Source organism: Pituophis catenifer, unplaced genomic scaffold (assembly GCF_029215685.1).
Source record: "Pituophis catenifer annectens isolate HBS135680 unplaced genomic scaffold, rPitCat1.0.hap2 SCAF_13, whole genome shotgun sequence".
Taxonomy (NCBI): Eukaryota; Metazoa; Chordata; class Lepidosauria; order Squamata; family Colubridae; genus Pituophis; species Pituophis catenifer.
In genome coordinates, this window is record NW_027256893.1 from 4,762,501 (window position 1) to 4,780,940 (window position 18,440).

The window sequence follows — 18,440 nt, forward strand, 5'->3', positions numbered from 1 at the left end:
TGTGTACTAAAAATGGCCTTGCTAGGTTGGAGCAAAGCAAATCCTTGATTATTAGACCGGAATAGTTATAAACCACTGGCTCCCAATAAAACAGGCTTTGCCATGAGGTTATTTGACTCTCCCTGTAAACCAAACAATCTGCAGAAACTACAGGTAGTCCTTGACTTATGACCGCAAATGAGCCCAAAATTTCTGTTGCTATTTATATTATTTTATTTTATTTTATTTTGAATTTGTATACCGCCCTTCTCCCTGAGGACTCAGGGCGGTGAACAGCCAAGTAAAAACATCAAGTACAAATATTAAAATACAGTTAAAATATACATATATAAATTTGGCCCCATTAATTAAAAACAATAAACAAAACACTTAAAAACACTTAAAAAATTAGGCCAGCCCGGCTTGCTGAAAAAGGAAGGTTTTAAGGGCACGGCGGAAGGCACCGAGGTCTTGGATTCTCCTTATCTCTGGAGGCAATTGATTCCAGAGGGTAGGTGCCCCCACAGAGAAGGCCCTCCCCCTGGGGGTCACCAGCCTGCACTGTTTGGCTGATGGCACCCCGAGGAGGCCCTCTCTGTGGGAGCGCACGGGTCGATGGGAGATTGTCGGTGGCAGCAGGCGGTCTCGAAGATAGCTAGGCCCTATGCCATGGAGCGCTTTAAAGGTGATAACCAACACCTTGAAGCGCACCCGGAAGACCACCGGGAGCCAGTGCAGCTCGCGCAGGAGCGGTGTTACATGGGAGCGCCAGGCTGCTCCCGTCACTACCCGCGCTGCTGCATTCTGGACCAGTTGGAGCCTCCGGGTGCTCCTCAAGGGGAGCCCCATGTAGAGAGCGTTGCAGTAGTCAAGGCGAGAGGTGACGAGGGCATGAGTGACTGTGCACAGGGAATCCCGATCAAGAAAGGGCCGCAACTGGCGGATCAGGCGAACCTGACAAAAGGTCCCCCTGGTTACAGCCGTCAGATGTTCCTCCAAGGACAGCTGCCTATCCAGGAGGACTCCCAGATTGCGAGCCCTCTCTGTGGGGGCCAACGACTCGCCCCCAATAGTCAGTGATGGAGTCAACTGACTATATCGGGATGCCGGGAGCCACAGCCACTCAGTCTTGGAAGGGTTGAGCCTGAGCCTGTTCCTCCCCATCCAGATCCGCACAGCCTCCAGGCACTGGGACATCACTTCAAGGGCATCGTTGGGGTGGCCTGGGGTGGAGATGTACAGCTGGGTGTCATCAGCGTACTGGTGGTATCTCACCCCAAAGCCACGGATGATCTCGCCCAGCGGCTTCACATAAATGTTGAACAGGAGGGGCGAGAGGACCGACCCCTGAGGCACTCCACATATAAGAGGCCTTGAGGTCGACCTCTGCCCACCTGCCAACACGAACTGCGACCGGTCGGAGAGAAAGGAGGAGAACCACCGTAATACGGTGCCCCCCATCCCCAACTCTTCCAGCCGGTGCAGCATGATACCATGGTCGATGGTATCAAAAGCCGCTGAGAGGTCTAACAGGACCAGAACAGAGGAACAACCCCTGTCCCGAGCCCTCCAGAGATCATCAACCAACGCGACCAATGCCGTTTCCGTGCTGTGTCCAGGCCTGAAACCCGACTGGAACGGATCTAGATAGGATGTTTCCTCCAAGAATTGTGGAAACTGTCGCGCGACCACACTCTCAACAACCTTCGCCAGGAAGCGAAGGTTGGAGACAGGACGATAGTTGGCCAATATTGCCGGATCCAGGGACGGCTTCTTGAGGAGAGGCCTCACCACCGCTTCTTTCAAGGCGGCGGGGAAGTGACCCTCACTCAACGAAGCGTTGATAACACCCTGGAGCCAGCCTCGTGTAACCTCCCGGGAGGCCAGTACCAACCAGGAGGGACACGGGTCCAGTAAACATGTGGCCGCACTAAGTCTCCCCAAAATCCTGTCCACATCATCCAGAGTCACAGCATCAAACTCCTCCCAGGTAACATTCTCAAGACTATTCCTCGTCACCCTGCCCTGATCTACCCAGTCAGAGTCCAAATCCCCCCGGATCTGAGCGATTTTGTCATACAGGTATTGTCCGAAATCCTCCGCCCTGCCTTCCAAGGGATCCTCCCGCGCTCCCGGATGGAGCAGGGAGCGGGTTACCCTGAACAGGGCGGCCGGACGATTCCCTGATGACGCAATAGAGGCGGAAAAGTAGTTAAACTTTGCCGTCTTTATCGCCACTAGGTAGGTCTTAATATGCGACCTTACCAGTGTTCGGTCAGATTCAGCGAGACTGGCCCTCCAACCACTCTCTAGGCGTCTTTTCCGGCGTTTCATCTCCCTCAGCTCCTCGGTGAACCAAGGAGCCGCGAGGGATCGACACCGGGTCAGAGGCCGCAAAGGCACGACTCGATCCAAGGCCCCACCAGCCGCCCGATCCCAGGCAGCTACCAGGTCCTCGGCCGAGTCGTGTGCCAGATCTTCAGGAATTGGCCCAAGCTCCGTCTGGAACCTATCAGGATCCATCAGGCGCCTGGGGCGGATCCATCTAATTGGGTCCGCCTCCCTGCGGCGGGGTGTAGCGGTTCGAAGGTCCAGACGAAGGAGTGAGTGATCTGACCATGACAAGGGTTTCATGTCTATATCCCCTATAATAAGACCACTCAACCACTGGCCAGAGACAAAAATCAGGTCCAGCGTGTGTCCCCCCCTGTGAGTGGGGCCATGAACTAACTGGGTCAGGTCCATGGCCGTCATGGAAGCCATGAACTCCCGAGCCATCTCTGACGTTTCACCAACGGACGGCAGATTGAAATCACCCATGACCATAAGCCTGGGTGTATCAACTGCTACCGTGGCTATCACGTCGAGTAGCTCGGGCAGGGCCGTTGCCACGCGGCAGGGAGCCAGGTACGTAAGCAACAAGCCCATCTGAACCCCATGACCCCATCTCACAAAGAGGGACTCACACCCGGCAATCTGTGGCACAGTGGTCTCCCTCGGACCCAGACCTTCGTTAATAATAACCGCCACCCCCCCCGCCCCTCCCCTGGGCCCTCGGCTGATGGAATGCTCTGAAGCCTGGTGGACACATCTCAACCAGAGGGACCCCTCCCTCCGGGCCCAACCAGGTCTCCGTAATACCCGCCAGGTCCGCTCCCTCCTCTTGAATAAGATCGTAAATGAGGGGGCCCTTATTTACCACGGACCTGGCGTTGCACAGCATCAGCCGGAGGCCCAGGTCCTGAGTATCTGAGCCACCTAGTATCCGAGGGGAGCCTTGAGGACCGGGGCGTGCAATCGCTCTCAAGTAGCGAGTGCGCACCCCCGGCACAGGATAAGGTCCTCTGCTCCCGCCATATCTGCCCCTCCCATTCACCGTGCTGATGACATCCCCAATCCCTCGTCCTGCGCCCTCCAGCCCGTTACCCTGTGCCAGGCTGGGCCCTGACCTAGGTGGATTACCCCCCCCCCATCCCCTTTGGTCGCCCTCCCAGTTCCCCTTAAAAAATTATTAAAAACCCTAATTAAAAAACCCCTCAATCCCCGCTTTAAAACATGCCACCTCTCGGGGCTCCAAAGCCCGTCCTTAAGGTAGGCCTTCGATAGAGTGGAAGGCCATCGCCGCGAGAGGGGGGCATCTCGCAGCGCAAGCAAATCTGCCGAGGTATAAGCCATACAAGTATGATGAGATGGAAAAGGGGAACCTTGGATGTCAGCGAAATTTAAAGATAGACATTGAGGTGAGAGATGGCAAAAGAGGCTGGCTATGCAGTTCGATTAAGTGAATTTGCCACATTTTACAACCTTTCTTGCCACAGTTGTTAAGTGAGTCACTGCAGTTGCTAAGTGAGTCACACAGTCGTTAAGTGAATCCCCATTGACTTGACTGGTCAGAAGGACACAAAAGATGATCACCTGAACCCAGGGGACATTGTGACTGTCATAAGTATGAACCCGTTGCCAAGCATCCGGATTTTGATCATGTGACCATGGGGATGCTGCCACAGTCATAACTGTACAATGTACAATGTGCCATTGTAACTTCAATCGGTCACTAACCGAATGGTTATAAGTTGAGGACTAATTTATCCTGCATTTTTTTTCCCTTGGATCATTCTCTTTGTTCATGCAACCCAAAGGGTAGAAGCAGTCCTCGACTTATGACCAGTTGCTTAGCCACCATTTAGTTATGGTGACCTCCCCAAGGCTACTTACAATCTGGATTCAAAGTTCCAACAGTTACCACCCCCACCCCAGAGTCATGGGATCACATTTTGGGCACTCAACAACCAGCCTGCATTCATGGAATCTGCAGTAGTCTGCAGTCACCTGATGCTGTGGTTCAGACGAGTCAGAGGAGACGGAGGGAATGCCTGGGTTACCATCGGGGCCTGCGGAAGGCTCTGAGGAGCAGAAGGACTCAGAGCCAGATGCAGTGCAGGGCCCATCTACTCACGCTCAGACGGAGAGACAGCTGTTTTTGGAGCCTGAGCTGAGTGACAGGGAGGAACAGCTGGGGCCATCCCAGATGCACATATGAAGAGAGGAGAGCAACAAAGGACTGAGGGCCAGCTATCCAGGAAACGAAGGAGATGTTAACAAGGCCCTCCTTGGCTGAGATAAAAGGAGGAGGGGTGTGGGAGGTGCGGTGGTCAGAGACAACTGTTCATGCTCCAGGAGAGTTCCCTCTGGAGCAGGTTTGCTGGCTGGGGGAATTCTGGTGTGAAGTTTCTGAAAGATGCCCTAATTAATTCATGAGCCATGAGCCGAACTTCAAAAGAAATACAGTCATTTATTAGGAGCACCATTTCGGCAATATTCGGATGCCGTTAGAACTAATCCCACGTAGATTTACGTTCCCCTATGACCCTGTCTCTCCCCTCCTCTCTGGCCATGTCATAAGTCACATTCTCCAATTAACCACTTTGGCTGGCTGTGAAATCCAACACCCTCCTTCTGATTGCGGTCAGGAAGAATGTATGGAATGCACTTCAGTTAGGGAAATCAATCGGCTCTATCAGTTCTCCCTCCCTCCTGCTCATGGCAACTTGAAAAGCTTTGCAAGTTGACATCTGGGAGTTGAAACTGCCAGGCTTAAAGTTGCCAAGGTTGGAGACCCCTGCTCTGGAGGATTCCTTGGCCAGGATTTCTTGCTACTATCCAGGTTGGCTGGGACTCTTTTTTTTTTGTGGGGATTGAAGTGCTAATTGAGGCTCCCAGCGGGGAACTCAGAGACTGAGCTATGGCTTGTGAAGCACCTAAGGATGTGTGTCCTGAGGCTTTGTCAGTGAATGCCGTGTATTCCTGCCTTTCTAAATAAAAAGGGGTTTCTCCTCACGAGTAGGCAGTTGAGTGGGGCTCACGAAGGCTGGGTCAGAACACCTGCTCTGTCATTGATGATGTCTTTTGCCGGAACTGGCTTTTACTTTCAGGCTCCAGCAAAACAACAACAACAACAACAAGCCATTGTGGACACGTTTGCTTAATGACTGTAGCAACAAAGGTCATAACATTAAGCAGGGTCCTGTGATGATCTGTTTAATGATCGGCATCATGGATGACCATCATTCCGGGCTCCATTGTGGATTTGATTCAAGGATTCCCGAAAGCTCTGCCTTCTTCACAGGGATACCCAACCCTTTCCCCTAGAGTCGGGGAATGCAAATAAATAAGCCGTTCAACCCCCGAGAAGAGATGAGAAAGTGCCCAGTGTCACATATCCATGCATGCGCAAGAGATGTGAGTTCACCTTGACGCAGGGCTCCTGGTTAGCTTTAATGCACAGACGGACTTGGCAATGCAGGAAGACCTCGGACAGGTTCTTGAAGTGGAACATCTGAAAGCTAAATTTTGCCACCGTGCTGGTTCCGATGACGTTGAGGAACTCCAGCGTCTTGTCACGGGGACACCTGGGAGAGACCAAGACTTCCTTAAGCTGCCCTTCCCACCAGCAGTCAAAACATAGACTAACTCCAAGATTAACTTAGACTTAGAATAACTTTATGGTCACTTTGAATGTTACACCAATCGGCATGCATTAAAATGAAATTTCATTGCATTCAGATCTCAAAGGGTCACCACCTCCAATATACACTACATCAATCAATCAATCAATCAATCAATCAATCAATCGTATGCGTATATGCACATATATGACACAGAGAATCAAGACAGTATTCTGCCCCAGCTACGGACCCCAATGAATGCAGCACACCCAAAGTCTGTACAAACCTTAGTTTACTAAAGTTTTTTTTTTCAAACAAAGGCTGTTAATTAACTTTCTTAACAGCCTACAAGAATCCAAAGAATAAATAATCGTAATCTTACTATGGTTGGCAGAAAGCCCAGAAGCAATTTGCAGAGAACTAAGATCCAGACGCGAAGGAGAGTGAACAAAGTTGTTCCCTGCAAATTGCCTCAGTTGTCATCCTTCCTTAAATAGGCTAAGGGAGTGGCCAATTAGCCCCAAGCTTTACTCTCGAGGAGACCTCCTCCTGAGGAGCCACTCCTGCCTTTTGGCAGCTCTGCGCGCCCGTGCATCGAGAAGAGGCTCCTCCTCTTCGTCCTCTTCACTTATGGGAGCTTCTGGAGGTTCTGAAGGCCCTGGTTGAATCCCTGCCTCTGGCACCACATCTTCTCCAGCCTCCTCATTGTCCGACTCGAGTGCCAGCTGCACAGGCTGCTGGAGCAGCACCACACCAGCCTCCTCGCTGTCTGAATCAGCTACTAGCTGCACTGGCCGCGTACGGGCCACAACAAACAGTCTAGTTCGGATGTATACATGTACATGGCAGTGGTGGGTTGCCCCCGCTTCAGACTGGTTCACAAGAACTGGTAGTAAAAATGACAACATCTGCCTACTGCCCCCGATGTCGTCATCGGCGATCTGCGCAGAAGCAAGGCGCATGCGTGAGTGATGTACATCCATCCATCCCATCCATCCATGCCAGTGGTGGAATTCAATTTTTTTTACTACCAGTTCTGTGGGCGTGGCTTGGTGTGGCTTGGTGGGAGTGGCAGGGGAAGGATATTGCAAAATCCCCCTCCCCTCCCCACTCCTGAGGGAAGAATATTGCAAAATCTCCATTCCCTCCCCTTTCCTGGGGTAAGGATATTGCAAAATCTCCATTCCCACCCGATTCTGGCGAGATGGTATTTGCCAGTTCTCCAAACTACTCAAAATTTCCGCTACCGGTTCTCCAGAACCTGTCCAAACCTGCTGAATTTCACCCCTGATTCATGCTCAAAGTGATCTCTGGTTCCAAAAATGTGCTCATAACACCAAACGATTGTTCCCCTCACCCCATCACCCTGTTTCTTCAACCAGTATCCTAGAGAGAAGCCCAGCCTCGCCTCTTACCCCTTCATGATGAGGTAGTGCTTTGTGCTGTCGTCAGGGTCATTCGTTGGGGTGCCCCAGCAATCCTCCACACTGAGGAGGAAGTATTTGACCTGGTCTTGCCCTTCTATCTGCAGGAGGACGTAGAGGGTGTCCGACATGAGAAGCGACAGCGGCTGCTGGCTGTAAGGCTTCTTGAAGCTGGCACTCTCGTAGAGGCCCATGGTTACGGTGAAGTCCCCTTCTTTGACTGAAAATTGCACAAACCTAGGAAAGAGAGAGATAATCACCCATCAATCAATCTATCTAGCTGTCTGTCTGTCTGAAAGGTGTCTCTATGTGAAGAGGGAATGAGTTTCTAAGCCATGCTGGCTTAGAATTCTAAGGAATTCTGGGAGTTGAAGTCCACAAGTCTTACAAGTTGCCAGATATGGAGACCTCTTCTGCTAAGCTATTGTTCTCCTAAATTATCCACATGAAGTCAACGGTGCCTATTCAGTTTTCAACCCAGCTATTTTTTTTTTACTTCTCTTTCGATGACAGATTGGTCAATTTCATGCCAGCAGAAATATGCTTCTTTCTTTCTTTTTCTCTAAAAAAAGAATCCCCATCAATCGTTCACCCTTCTGAAACAGTTCAGATGTCCTCTGTCCTCTAGGACGTACTCATGAATAGAGAAAGGTTACACAATAATATATTCTGCATCTGGTACAGCATGTTTCTCAATCTTGGCAACTGTAAGAGTTCTATTTGCAGAATTCCTCAGCCAGCATCTAGTGTCTCTATCTAAAGCAGTCCAAGGAAACTTGGCTTAGAACAGATGTCAGCAACCTGCTGCTCCGGAGCTGCATGCGGCTCTTTGGGCCCTCTGCTGTGGCTCCCTGTTGGATGATCCCACCCTTCACCCTCCCCACCCAGTCACTCCTCACCTGGTAAGGGCAACGGCAGGGGATGGAGAAGCGGCCGGGGCAGAGACAGAGAGATACAGGGAGAGAGAGAGAGAGATGTCAAAAGGGTTTTGTGGTTCCCGTTGTTTTTTAACAACCGGTTCTCTGCCCTAATGGGTAGGCGTGACGGGGGGGGATCATGTGACTGGTGAAAGTGAGTGACGTTGAGTTGGCAACGCCCACCGAGGTTTTGTGGCTCCCGGTGTTTTCTTTTCTGTGGGGAACGGGTCCAAATGGCTCTTTGAGTGTTTAAGGTGGCAGCCCCCTGGCTTAGAACTACAGTCAAGATGAGAAACCTATCTAACATCCTTCGCCAGCTTAACCAATAAACATCCTAGCTGGGAAGAGAGGAGTTACAGCACAACATAATTCATATTATTTCCTGATGTTGGGCACCAAGTTGGTGAATGCTTTCGTAGGTTTTAAAAAAAGTTATTCCAAAGCCTTGCTGATTTCGCCCTGCAAACATTGTTGTTTGTAACCCTTGACTAGGCAAAAGAATCCCAAAACCACCATGCCCAATGTGATCTTCAGGTCTTGCAAGGTTGCTTACCCTACCTGTTGCTTGCAACTTCCTAGCCCTTGGAGATATTGAATGTACTGCTTGTGAAATAATAATAAACCTATTGGCAATTGTCTTATGCCAAGCCAATCAAGTATCTTGGAGTTTTAGGTAGGGTTCCTTCCAAGGGTGGGATTCTACCGGTTCGCACCGGTTCGCTAGAACCGGTTGTTAGGTAGTTAAGCAGTTCGGAGAATCAGTTGTAAGAAGAAATCTTTTTGTTTTTTTCCACTTTACAGTGTTAATCCTGTAAGGAATTACAACATTCTGGTTGTTAAGAATGCTGCAACAGGCATAAATATGAGGACGGTCGTTAAGTGCGAGGACTGGTCAGAAACCACTTTTTACAGCCCTCTGAGTAGTCCCTATGCATGTAGCCATGCCCACCTGGTCACATGACCACCAAGCCACACCCCCAAATAAGCCACACCCACAGAATCGGTTGTTAAAAAATGTGAATCCCACCACTGGTTCCTTCCTACTTGAACCTGTCGGAGATGGGATCTAACATGGGATGTATCATCAGGCTGTAGATCATGGCCAAGCCCAGCATCACTTTTCATAATCATTATCATAAGTTTATTTGTCAAGCAGATATAAGATAACAGGTAAAAGTATAAACATAATTTGAATCAGGGGTGGGTTCTAAATTTTTTTACTACCAGTTCTGTGGGTGTGGCTTATTTTGTGGGCGTGGCTTGGTGGTGGTGGAGTAATGTGACTGGATGGGCATGGCCAACTTTGTTTTTTTTTACTTTTAAAAGCATTTTTTCTACAACCTTAAGAGGTTGCAAAAAAAAAATGCTTTGAAAAGCATTTTTAAAACCACCTCTTTGGCTGAAGAGGTTGTAGAAAAAAAGCTTTGAAAAGCCTCTGACGATTCCAGCGATCATCAGAGGCTATTTTTTTTTTTTACTTTTAAAAGCATTTTTTCGGCCGAAGAGGTTGTAGAAAAAAATGCTTTTAAAAGTTAAAAAACAAAAAAGCCTCCGATGAGGAGGGCGGGATAAGCAAGCGATGACTGGGCGGGGGACCGGTTCGGGGGCGTGGCCAGCCAATGTTATTACCGGTTCTCGGAACTACTACAAATTTTTACTACCGGTTCTTGCGAACTGGTGCGAACCGGGAGCAACCCACCACTGATTTAAATACATGAAAGGAGTAAGTAAAAAGGAATATTAGGACAGGGACAGTAGGCACACTGGTGTACTTATGCACACCCCTTACAGACCTCTTAGGAATGGGGTGAGGTGGGGTGAGGTCACCTGGTTATCTCAAAATAGCGTAGGATGGATGCCAAAGGCCACTGCTTTGTCTGTTGAAATGCAGCTTGCCAGCTTACAAGAACGGCCTAAAAAACTATCAGGAAAAACAGAGGGATAGCTAAAGGGAATGCTTAGAGTAACCCAAGCCACAACGTACGTGTCCATAGCCTTGAGTGAGTATTGCAAGCTGACGACGGGCTTGTAGGCATAGATGCAGGAGAAATGTATGAGAATCACATTGCTCCTGGTGATCACACCATTATCCTCCCGGTCCGACTCGATCACGTTGGCGTAAGACACGTGAGAACCGTTGACCTGCAAAAAGAACCAGAAACTAAATTAAAGGCCCAGATCAGAATTGTGAGTGAAGACTTGAATAATCCAACACCAGAAGTGGCCATTTCTAAATTGGATGAGCTCATCTGAGCACTGCCAAGGGACTTACAATTAGTCCTTCCACATTTTATTATAAAGAAAGTAAAAACATCTTACTAGCTATTAATTACATCTTGGCAGCGTTCCTGCCGTACCGGCAGAAGTTCTGGCAGACGGACAAAGAAAGTTAGAAGAAAGTGAAAGAATGTGAAAGAATGTGGACATGCGCAGTAGCTGCAGAGATAAGAGTCAAATCAGTCTACCGTAAGTCTTAGAATGGGAGCCCAGCTGACAAATACAAAAACGCAGTGACAGTCCTCATGCTTCTGTTCATTGCAACCTTCCCACGGTCACGTGATCACAGTTATGTACACAGTTATTTACAACAATTGCAGCATTTAAGGGTGTTCTGATCCAGCTCCCCAAACACGACAAACCCTCTGTAGTTAACTCAAAAGCTCCTTTATTAGGAGCGCCGGCAGCCCCAACAAAAAGTTTCTCTTTCACTGCAGGCTAACAAGTCTGTCCAGCTGGAACTTGTCTGCCACATCTATTCATCTCCGCTCCCTGCCTTTTATCCCCAGAGCTAAGGTGGGGCTTCGTTAGCAGTGGTGGCTCTTCCGTCTCAAGGACCAGCCCATAGATTTCCACTGCTCTCCTCTCCTTTGCCTTCTGCACATCCGCATGGCAGGTACTGGACTCAGCTGTTCCTCCTCTTCCTCATCAGCCACCTCCAGACTTGGGGGCTGTTGACTCTCCATCTGAGGGCTGACGGACGGCCCAGGCTCCGCCTCCATCTCTCTCTCTGTGCCAGCTCCATGCCCTCTTCCCCCTCAGAGCTCTCAGGTTGCCTTGATGCTGACCCTGACTCCTCCTCCTCCTCCTCCTCCTCCTCCTCCTCCTCCTCCTCTGATTTGGCTGCTGAAGGGGCCAGTTGACCAACAGGCCACAACAAAAGGTCACATGATCACTGTTTGTGACCTTCCCTGGTGGCTTCCAACAAACAAAGTCAATTGGAGAAGCCAGATTTGTTTAACGACAAAAAAGGTCATGACATTGAACCTAGTCACATAATGACTCATGTAATGATAGCAGTTATGGTTGTAAGTCAGTCAACCCCTATAGGTAGTCCTTGAGCTACAACCATTCATTTAGTGTCTGCTCGAAGTTACAATAGCACTGAATAAAATGACTCATGACTATTGCAGCGTTCCCGTGGCCACATGATCAAAATACAGAAGCTTGGCAACTGGCATGTATTTATGACGGTTGCAGTGTCCCGGGGGGTCACGTGATCACTTTTTGCAAACTTCGGACCTGCAAAGTCAGCGGGGAAGCCAGATTTACTTATTAACTGTGTTACTAACTTAACTTCAGTGTTTCACTTAACAACGGTGGCAACGAAGGTCGTAAAATGGGGCAAAACTCTCTTCACCACTGTCTCACTTAGCAAGGAAAATTTGGGGCTCAGTTGTGGTCGTATGTCGAGGACTACCTGCTGTACCTGTATCCTGCCCCTTACCTTGATCTCTGACCCGCAGGCCGTGTGGTTTTCGCTTGTCAACATGGCTCCGAAGAAGCTTTCCCCATCCTCATCTTGCTCAGAGACAGCGCAGGAGCCATTCATCAGATGGACCGATCTCAGGGGGACTTTCAGCGTCTCAAACACTTCCTTCCTCACCAGCATCTTCATATACTCCTCCTTGCACTGGAGTTTCACCTCCATATCTTAACAGAATAACAATAAGAGTTGAAAGGGGCCTTGAGAGGTCATCTAGTCCAACCCTCTGAACAAGCAGAAGACCCTATACCCGTGATGACGAACCTATGGCACGCATGCCAGAGGTGGCACGCAGCACCCTCTCTGTGGGCACGTGAGCCGTTGCCCCAGTTCACCTCCGCCGCGCATGTGCGTGTGCCCCCCACTGACCAGTTGGTCTACAGGTCTCTGCTGCGCATGCATGGGGGTGGGGCACTTGTGGGGGGTGGGCGCATGTGAGGGGGCACTTGCACATCCATGGAGGGGTGGGGTGCATGCATCCACAGGGACTGTGCATGCATTGCATTTTGGGGGTTTAAGCATGTGCACATTTGCACACACACATGTGCGCTTTGGGCACTCAGTCCGGAAAAGGTTAGCCATCACTGTCCTATACTATTTGAGACAAGTGGCTGTCCAGTCTCTTCTTAAAAGCCTCCAGTGATGGATCACCCAAAACCTCTGGAGGCCAGTTGTTCCACTGGTTAATTGTCCTCACTGTTAGGAAGTTTCTCCTCAATTCCAGGTTGCTTCTCTCCTTGATTAGTTTCCACCCATTGCTTCTTGTCCTGCCCTCGGGTGCTTTGGAGAATACCTTGACTCCCTCTTCTTTGTGGCAGCCTCTGAGATATTGGAAGACTGCTATCATGTCTCCCCTAGTCCTTCTTTTCTCTAGACTAGCCATACCCAGTTCCTGCAACTGTTCTTCCTATGTTTTAGCCTCCAGGCCTTTTAACTGATCTGGCCCTCCAGATCAATTAAGTGTTTCTTGGGAAACAGGAAAAAAAAAAAGAGAAAGAGAAAAACTCCAAAATCTTCTAAGTTAAAAAAATTCCTTCTGAACATGGGAAATCTGTAGGCCTTTGCACTCCAGAGCAGATGTGTCTTACCCAGAGGTGGGTTTCTGACCAGTTCTGGAGAACCGGTAGTGGAAATTTTGAGTAGTTCGGAAAACCGGTAGTAAAAATTCTGACTGGCTCCGTCCCTCATCTATTCTCTGCCTCCCGAGTCCCAGCTGATCCGGAGGAAATGGGGATTTTGCAGTATCCTTCCCCTGGGTTGGGGTGGGAATGGAGATTTTATAGTATCCTTCCCCTGCCACGCCCACCAAGCCACACCCACAGAACCGGTAGTAAAAAATTTTTGAAACCTATCACTGGTCTTACCTTTACAAAATTGTCCTGTAAAGCCGGTCTTACAAGTGCAATTTGCACGGTTGTCTACAACCCTACACACTCCCTGGTGAAAACAGGGGTTTGGAAGGCAGGATCCCAAAGCCCTGCGAAGTCTCACCGCTTCCTCTCCGCTGGGTTTACGGAGCTCCATCAGGTGATCTGGAACAGAAGGGATCCATCAGATGGTTGGTCACCACCACAGAGAAAGCCCCAGTTTCATCCTTCCGCCCCAACATCTCAGTTCTGTACACCTGTTACTTATTGCTGGCTCCGTTTCACTTTAGGGCAGGTAGAGCAAATCATGGAAGTCTCATAAAAATATCCTCCCCGTCATGTGCGCCTCAATTCTGTACTACAGTAGTGGCCAAAATTGTGGATACCTTCTGGGAAAAGTGTATTTTTGAGGTTTGATGGCTAATAATACCACTTTTTTTTTTTTTTTGGAGTTTCAGGATAATCCTATTCCACTGCTGAAATGGCCTGCGAATAGCCCAGACCAGAGGGTCAGCGACCTGCGGCTCTGGAGCCACATGTGGCTCTTTCACCCCTCTGCTGCGGCTTCTTGTCATTCAAAATTAGAAGAGCCTCGGTGGTGCAGCGGACTAAAGTGCTGTTAAGTGCTAGCACTTAGCTGCCAGCTGCCTGTAATTAGTGCAAGTTCGAATCTCACCAGGCTCAAGGTTGACTCAGCCTTCCATCCTTTCGAGGTAGGTAAATTGAGGACCCGGATTGTGGGGGCAATAAGCCAACTTTGTATAGAATAACACCACTTGGGGGGGGGGGCGAAAGCCCTAATAAGCAGGTATATACAAAAAGTATGCAGGCTATTGCTATAATGCATTGTAAGCCGCCCTGAGTCTACGGAGAAGGGTGGCATATAAATTGGACTAATAAATAAATTAATAAAATATGTGTCACAACTGGCAATGTGCGATACCCTCCGACACACGATTTATTGAGCTTTTCAACCCCCAGTAGGCCAACCATGGATAAATCCAAGAGAATAGAAGTTTCAGAAGAAAAACAGAATATTTAATTCAACTACATATGCTAGTTTTGTGGCCGCTCAAGAAATAGTCAGGCACGGGAAGGGTTTTGTGGCTCCCGGTGTTTTCTTTTCTGTGGGAAATGGGTCCAAATGGCTCTTTTGAGTGTTTAAGGTTGCAGACCCCTGGCCCAGACCTTCACCCAATTGAAAATCTATGGAGCCGACTAAAGAAACTTGTTAGTCAGAAGCGACCCAGCAATAAAACCCAGTTAATAGAAGCCACCATTCAATCTTGGTTTCATATTATAACAGCTGCAGAACTCAAAGGCTTGGTTCACTCCATGGGAAGACCTTGTAAGGCTGTAACGCTTAACATCTCTGGCAAGGAAGGTCATAACACGGGGCAAACCTCACTTAACAAATATCTCACCTAGCAACAGAAATCTTGGGACTCAGTTGTTGTCTTAAGTGGAGGACTACCTGACTTGCATGCATTTAATCTCTGATGAACAATGACATTAACAGATTTAACCATTTAGATGTACAACCGAGCAACAGGTTTTTTTTTTTTTGGAGATTGTTTTTCACACGTGACCTTCTGGAGAACCTGGGGATGTATCTCTGGGTGAGAAAAACCTTGAAGACTGGGCCAAGAGACGCTGCTAAGGGAATGGTCAGATAAGAGACGGCACGGCCCACAGCTGGATGGTGGGTGGGGCAAGAGGGAAGAAGAGAAGAGATCCTCCCTAATTTCTCAGGCTTCAAAGGTTTTGTTAATTGCAAAATTCTGTTAAATGTAACTCCACAGTAAGGACAGAGCTAATACTCCTGGTCTTGAGTTGAAATCCACAAGTCTTAAAGTTGCCAAGGTTGGAGACCCCTGGCCTAAAGGACCAAGGTGGTAGACTTAGAGAGAGCTGGAGATTCACCACCCTCCCTCTAGCCGACCTTTTCCAAGCAGGAAACCAGAAACTTACAGTTATCGCTCTCAATCGCAGGGAAGAACAGAATTGGAACTATAAGCCAGAACATCATAATCATATCCTGAAAGAAGAAGAAGAAGGTATTTATGATCAAGGTCATCACTTGAGACTTTCAAGAAGAGATTGGACTGCCATTTGTCAGAAATGGTGTAGGGTCTCCTGTTTGGGGGGGTGGGTTGGACTAGATGACCTATAAGGTCCCTTCCAACTCTGTTAATCTGTTAAACTTCTCTTAAATTGAAATGAATTCCTGGGCACTTCGATGGAGCTTTGGTAGTATAGAAAAATTTGCGGGCAGAATCTTCTAACACTCTTTTTTTTCCAGCTTTCCCTAATCTTCTCTTGATGGTCTTCTATCTAATCAGGTCCAACCCAGTTGAGCTTCCAGATTCAGACAAAGTCTCACCGTTTCTGCAATCTGAACATTTTACTACATACTACTCCTAGGTGTATGTTTATTACATACTACCTCTAGGTGGCTCAGTGGCTAAGATGCTGAGCTTGTTGATGATGATGATGATGATAATGATTAATAGTTGCTCCATTTATCCTGGGGTGATGCCAGACATGATCCTGGCTGGATGCAAAACAACAGCAAAGCAACCTACCCGATTCCTAATCAAAGAAATTCTTTTTTTTATTTGCCATTTTACTCATGTTAGTGGATATGTTAAGAAAATATTTAAAAATCTATTGAGTTAATATGTAATTTTATTTAATATTTTTTTTAAAAAATGCAGATGAAGTATCTGCAATGGAAAAGGGATGGAATTAAGAATGAATGGAGAGACCAAAGACTTGTTCGCTGATCTCTATACTCACCCTTATATCTTGTTGCAGCTTCAACCTGCCTTACCTTCATAGTTTTCTTCCCTCAGGCTGAATTTGCTTCCCAATAGATGGATCGATCTATGCCCAAGGTGCACCTACCTTGAACTGCAGGTAGCAAGTCAGAGATGGAGGGGAAGGTTAAAAAAATTGAGATGGTGGCCATAGTCATGTGACTTAAGCCCCTCCTTCTTTTTAAGGTGCTGAGTGCAAATGACCTACTTAAAATGGGTAGGCTTTGAATGGCCACCATCTTAACTTTTCTGAGTCCTTTGAGCCAAGGACTCTGCTGTGGGCATGGTAGAGGTTGGAGGTCCTTCATCTTGAATAGTTGTGCAACTGAGAACTTTCCTCACTAAGGGTGACCTCTCAGTTCCTTCACACTTCCAAGTACTACAATCTCACCCTCTTCCTTCAGATCTGGCCACCGTGATATTCATTGGCTCTCTTTCAAAAATACATCCATGGTTAAGAGAACTGCTGCTTATTCACTTCACCAGTTTCCTTTCTTGAGACACAGTAAACCATAATCAACCTTCACTGTTGACATTCACATGGCAGGCTAAGCTACAAGAATGGTTAGTTAGTTTGTAGTTCAGAGTACCATTCAAACACAGCCATCGTGAAGAGAGTTGAGGGAGAATTCTCTTCTGTGTTTAGTGACTATATTTAGTGCAACACATTTGGGGTAGATAAATTAACTACAGGTTCTAAAATTAATTTTCTGTATTCTCAGAGCACATGGAACTACAATCAATCAATGTAACCACATTGATGGGGGTGTGGACTAGAATTGGTTAAGATTACTGGGTAGTTTGTGTTTTATGGCATCCTAGAGACACAGCCAATTATACTCATAATCATAAGTTTATTTGTCAAACATATCTAAGATAACAAGTAAAAGTATAAACTTAATTTGAATACATGAAAAGAATAAGTAAAAAGGAATATGTAAATTGTATTTACATGTCTTTTTTTAGATTGACTGAACCGTGGGTTACCCAATGATCCCTGTCTTGCATTCAGACATTACATTGGCTGATCAATTAATCCACTGTTCCTGGTTTACACAACATAATGAATGATAAACTAATTTTACTTTCCGTAAGGCCCTGAAGACTTATTTATTCCAGCAAGCCGGCCTAGCCTAAATGGTTTTTTAATGGGAATTTTTAAATTTTATAGACTTGGAGTTTTAAATTGGGAGGCCGATTGATTTAATTTATTTTAGCTATCTTAACTTTTGTATTATATGTATTTTAATTTTGGCTGTCCACCGCCCTGAGTCCCTTTTGGGAGAAGGGCGGTATACAAATTCAATTAATAAATAATAATAAATAAATAATTTGCTAGTTTTCCTAGGTAAATTTGTGGCTCCTAGAATTCCATTAGGGCAAGCCACATTAACACAGAAGACAAACTGACTATTGCAATATATCTCATCTTAAAATACCTTCTATGGCATGGACATTTTCAAGCCGGCAGTTCATTTATTGATTATGTTGCAATATTTTTAGGATCAGACTCAATAAAGATAATAGAAGTTAGAGATTTAAATATATCTCTCTTTAATCATAATAGGCATTCTATATTCGCTGAATATTCAAGATAGAAGCAAGGAAAATGGGGAGGATGGCTCCTTTTATATACAAGGGGTGGAGCCAGGAATGGGAGTGGTAAATTATGAATACATTAAAGTCCAAAGAATAAGTTAACCCCTGATGTTCCATATATATACATTATTTACACATTAGAGAATAAGGCATTTACATCTGACAAATCCCCCTCTAAATGCCGGTTCGTTATACAACACCAGTTACATTCAGATTCAGGACAATATAATACATATAATTTAGAAGTTAAATATTTGTGTTGTTTAGAAGGTAAGGGTTTTGTTAATATGTCAGCTAATTGTTCAGAAGTATCACAATGTATTGCTTTGATGAATCCGTCTTGAGATAGTTGTCTCACGTGCTTAAATTTTATATCAATATGCCTGGACCTTTGTCCAATTGCATCGGATCTAGATATTTCAATGGCCGCTTTATTGTCTTCATGCATAATAAATGGTAAAGTAGGTTTCTTCCAAACATCTGTGATCAAATCATTGAACCATACAAGGTTATTTGCAGCTTTAGACAAGCAAACATATTCCGCTTCTGTGGTAGAAGTGGCTACCAGTTCTTGTTTACCAGTATACCAGTAAACTGGACAATCGTTCAATAGAAAAACATAACCAG

General features: G+C 47.0%; 1 protein-coding gene across 1 annotated transcript in view; it reads right to left on the reverse strand.

Annotated features, from left to right (window-relative positions):
* The window catches only part of LOC139323725 (uromodulin-like), a 19,791-nt gene extending 3,874 nt beyond the window's left edge, over window positions 1-15,917 (reverse strand). The window contains exons 1-6 of the mRNA XM_070953189.1: window positions 15,842-15,917; window positions 13,393-13,560; window positions 11,990-12,195; window positions 10,250-10,407; window positions 7,340-7,585; window positions 5,729-5,888 (exon numbers count right to left, since the gene is read on the reverse strand). Of these exons, the coding sequence (XP_070809290.1) occupies window positions 5,729-5,888; window positions 7,340-7,585; window positions 10,250-10,407; window positions 11,990-12,195; window positions 13,393-13,560; window positions 15,842-15,917 (1,014 nt within the window). The remainder of the gene's footprint in view (window positions 1-5,728; window positions 5,889-7,339; window positions 7,586-10,249; window positions 10,408-11,989; window positions 12,196-13,392; window positions 13,561-15,841) is intronic.
* Window positions 15,918-18,440: the final 2,523 nt, after the last annotated feature.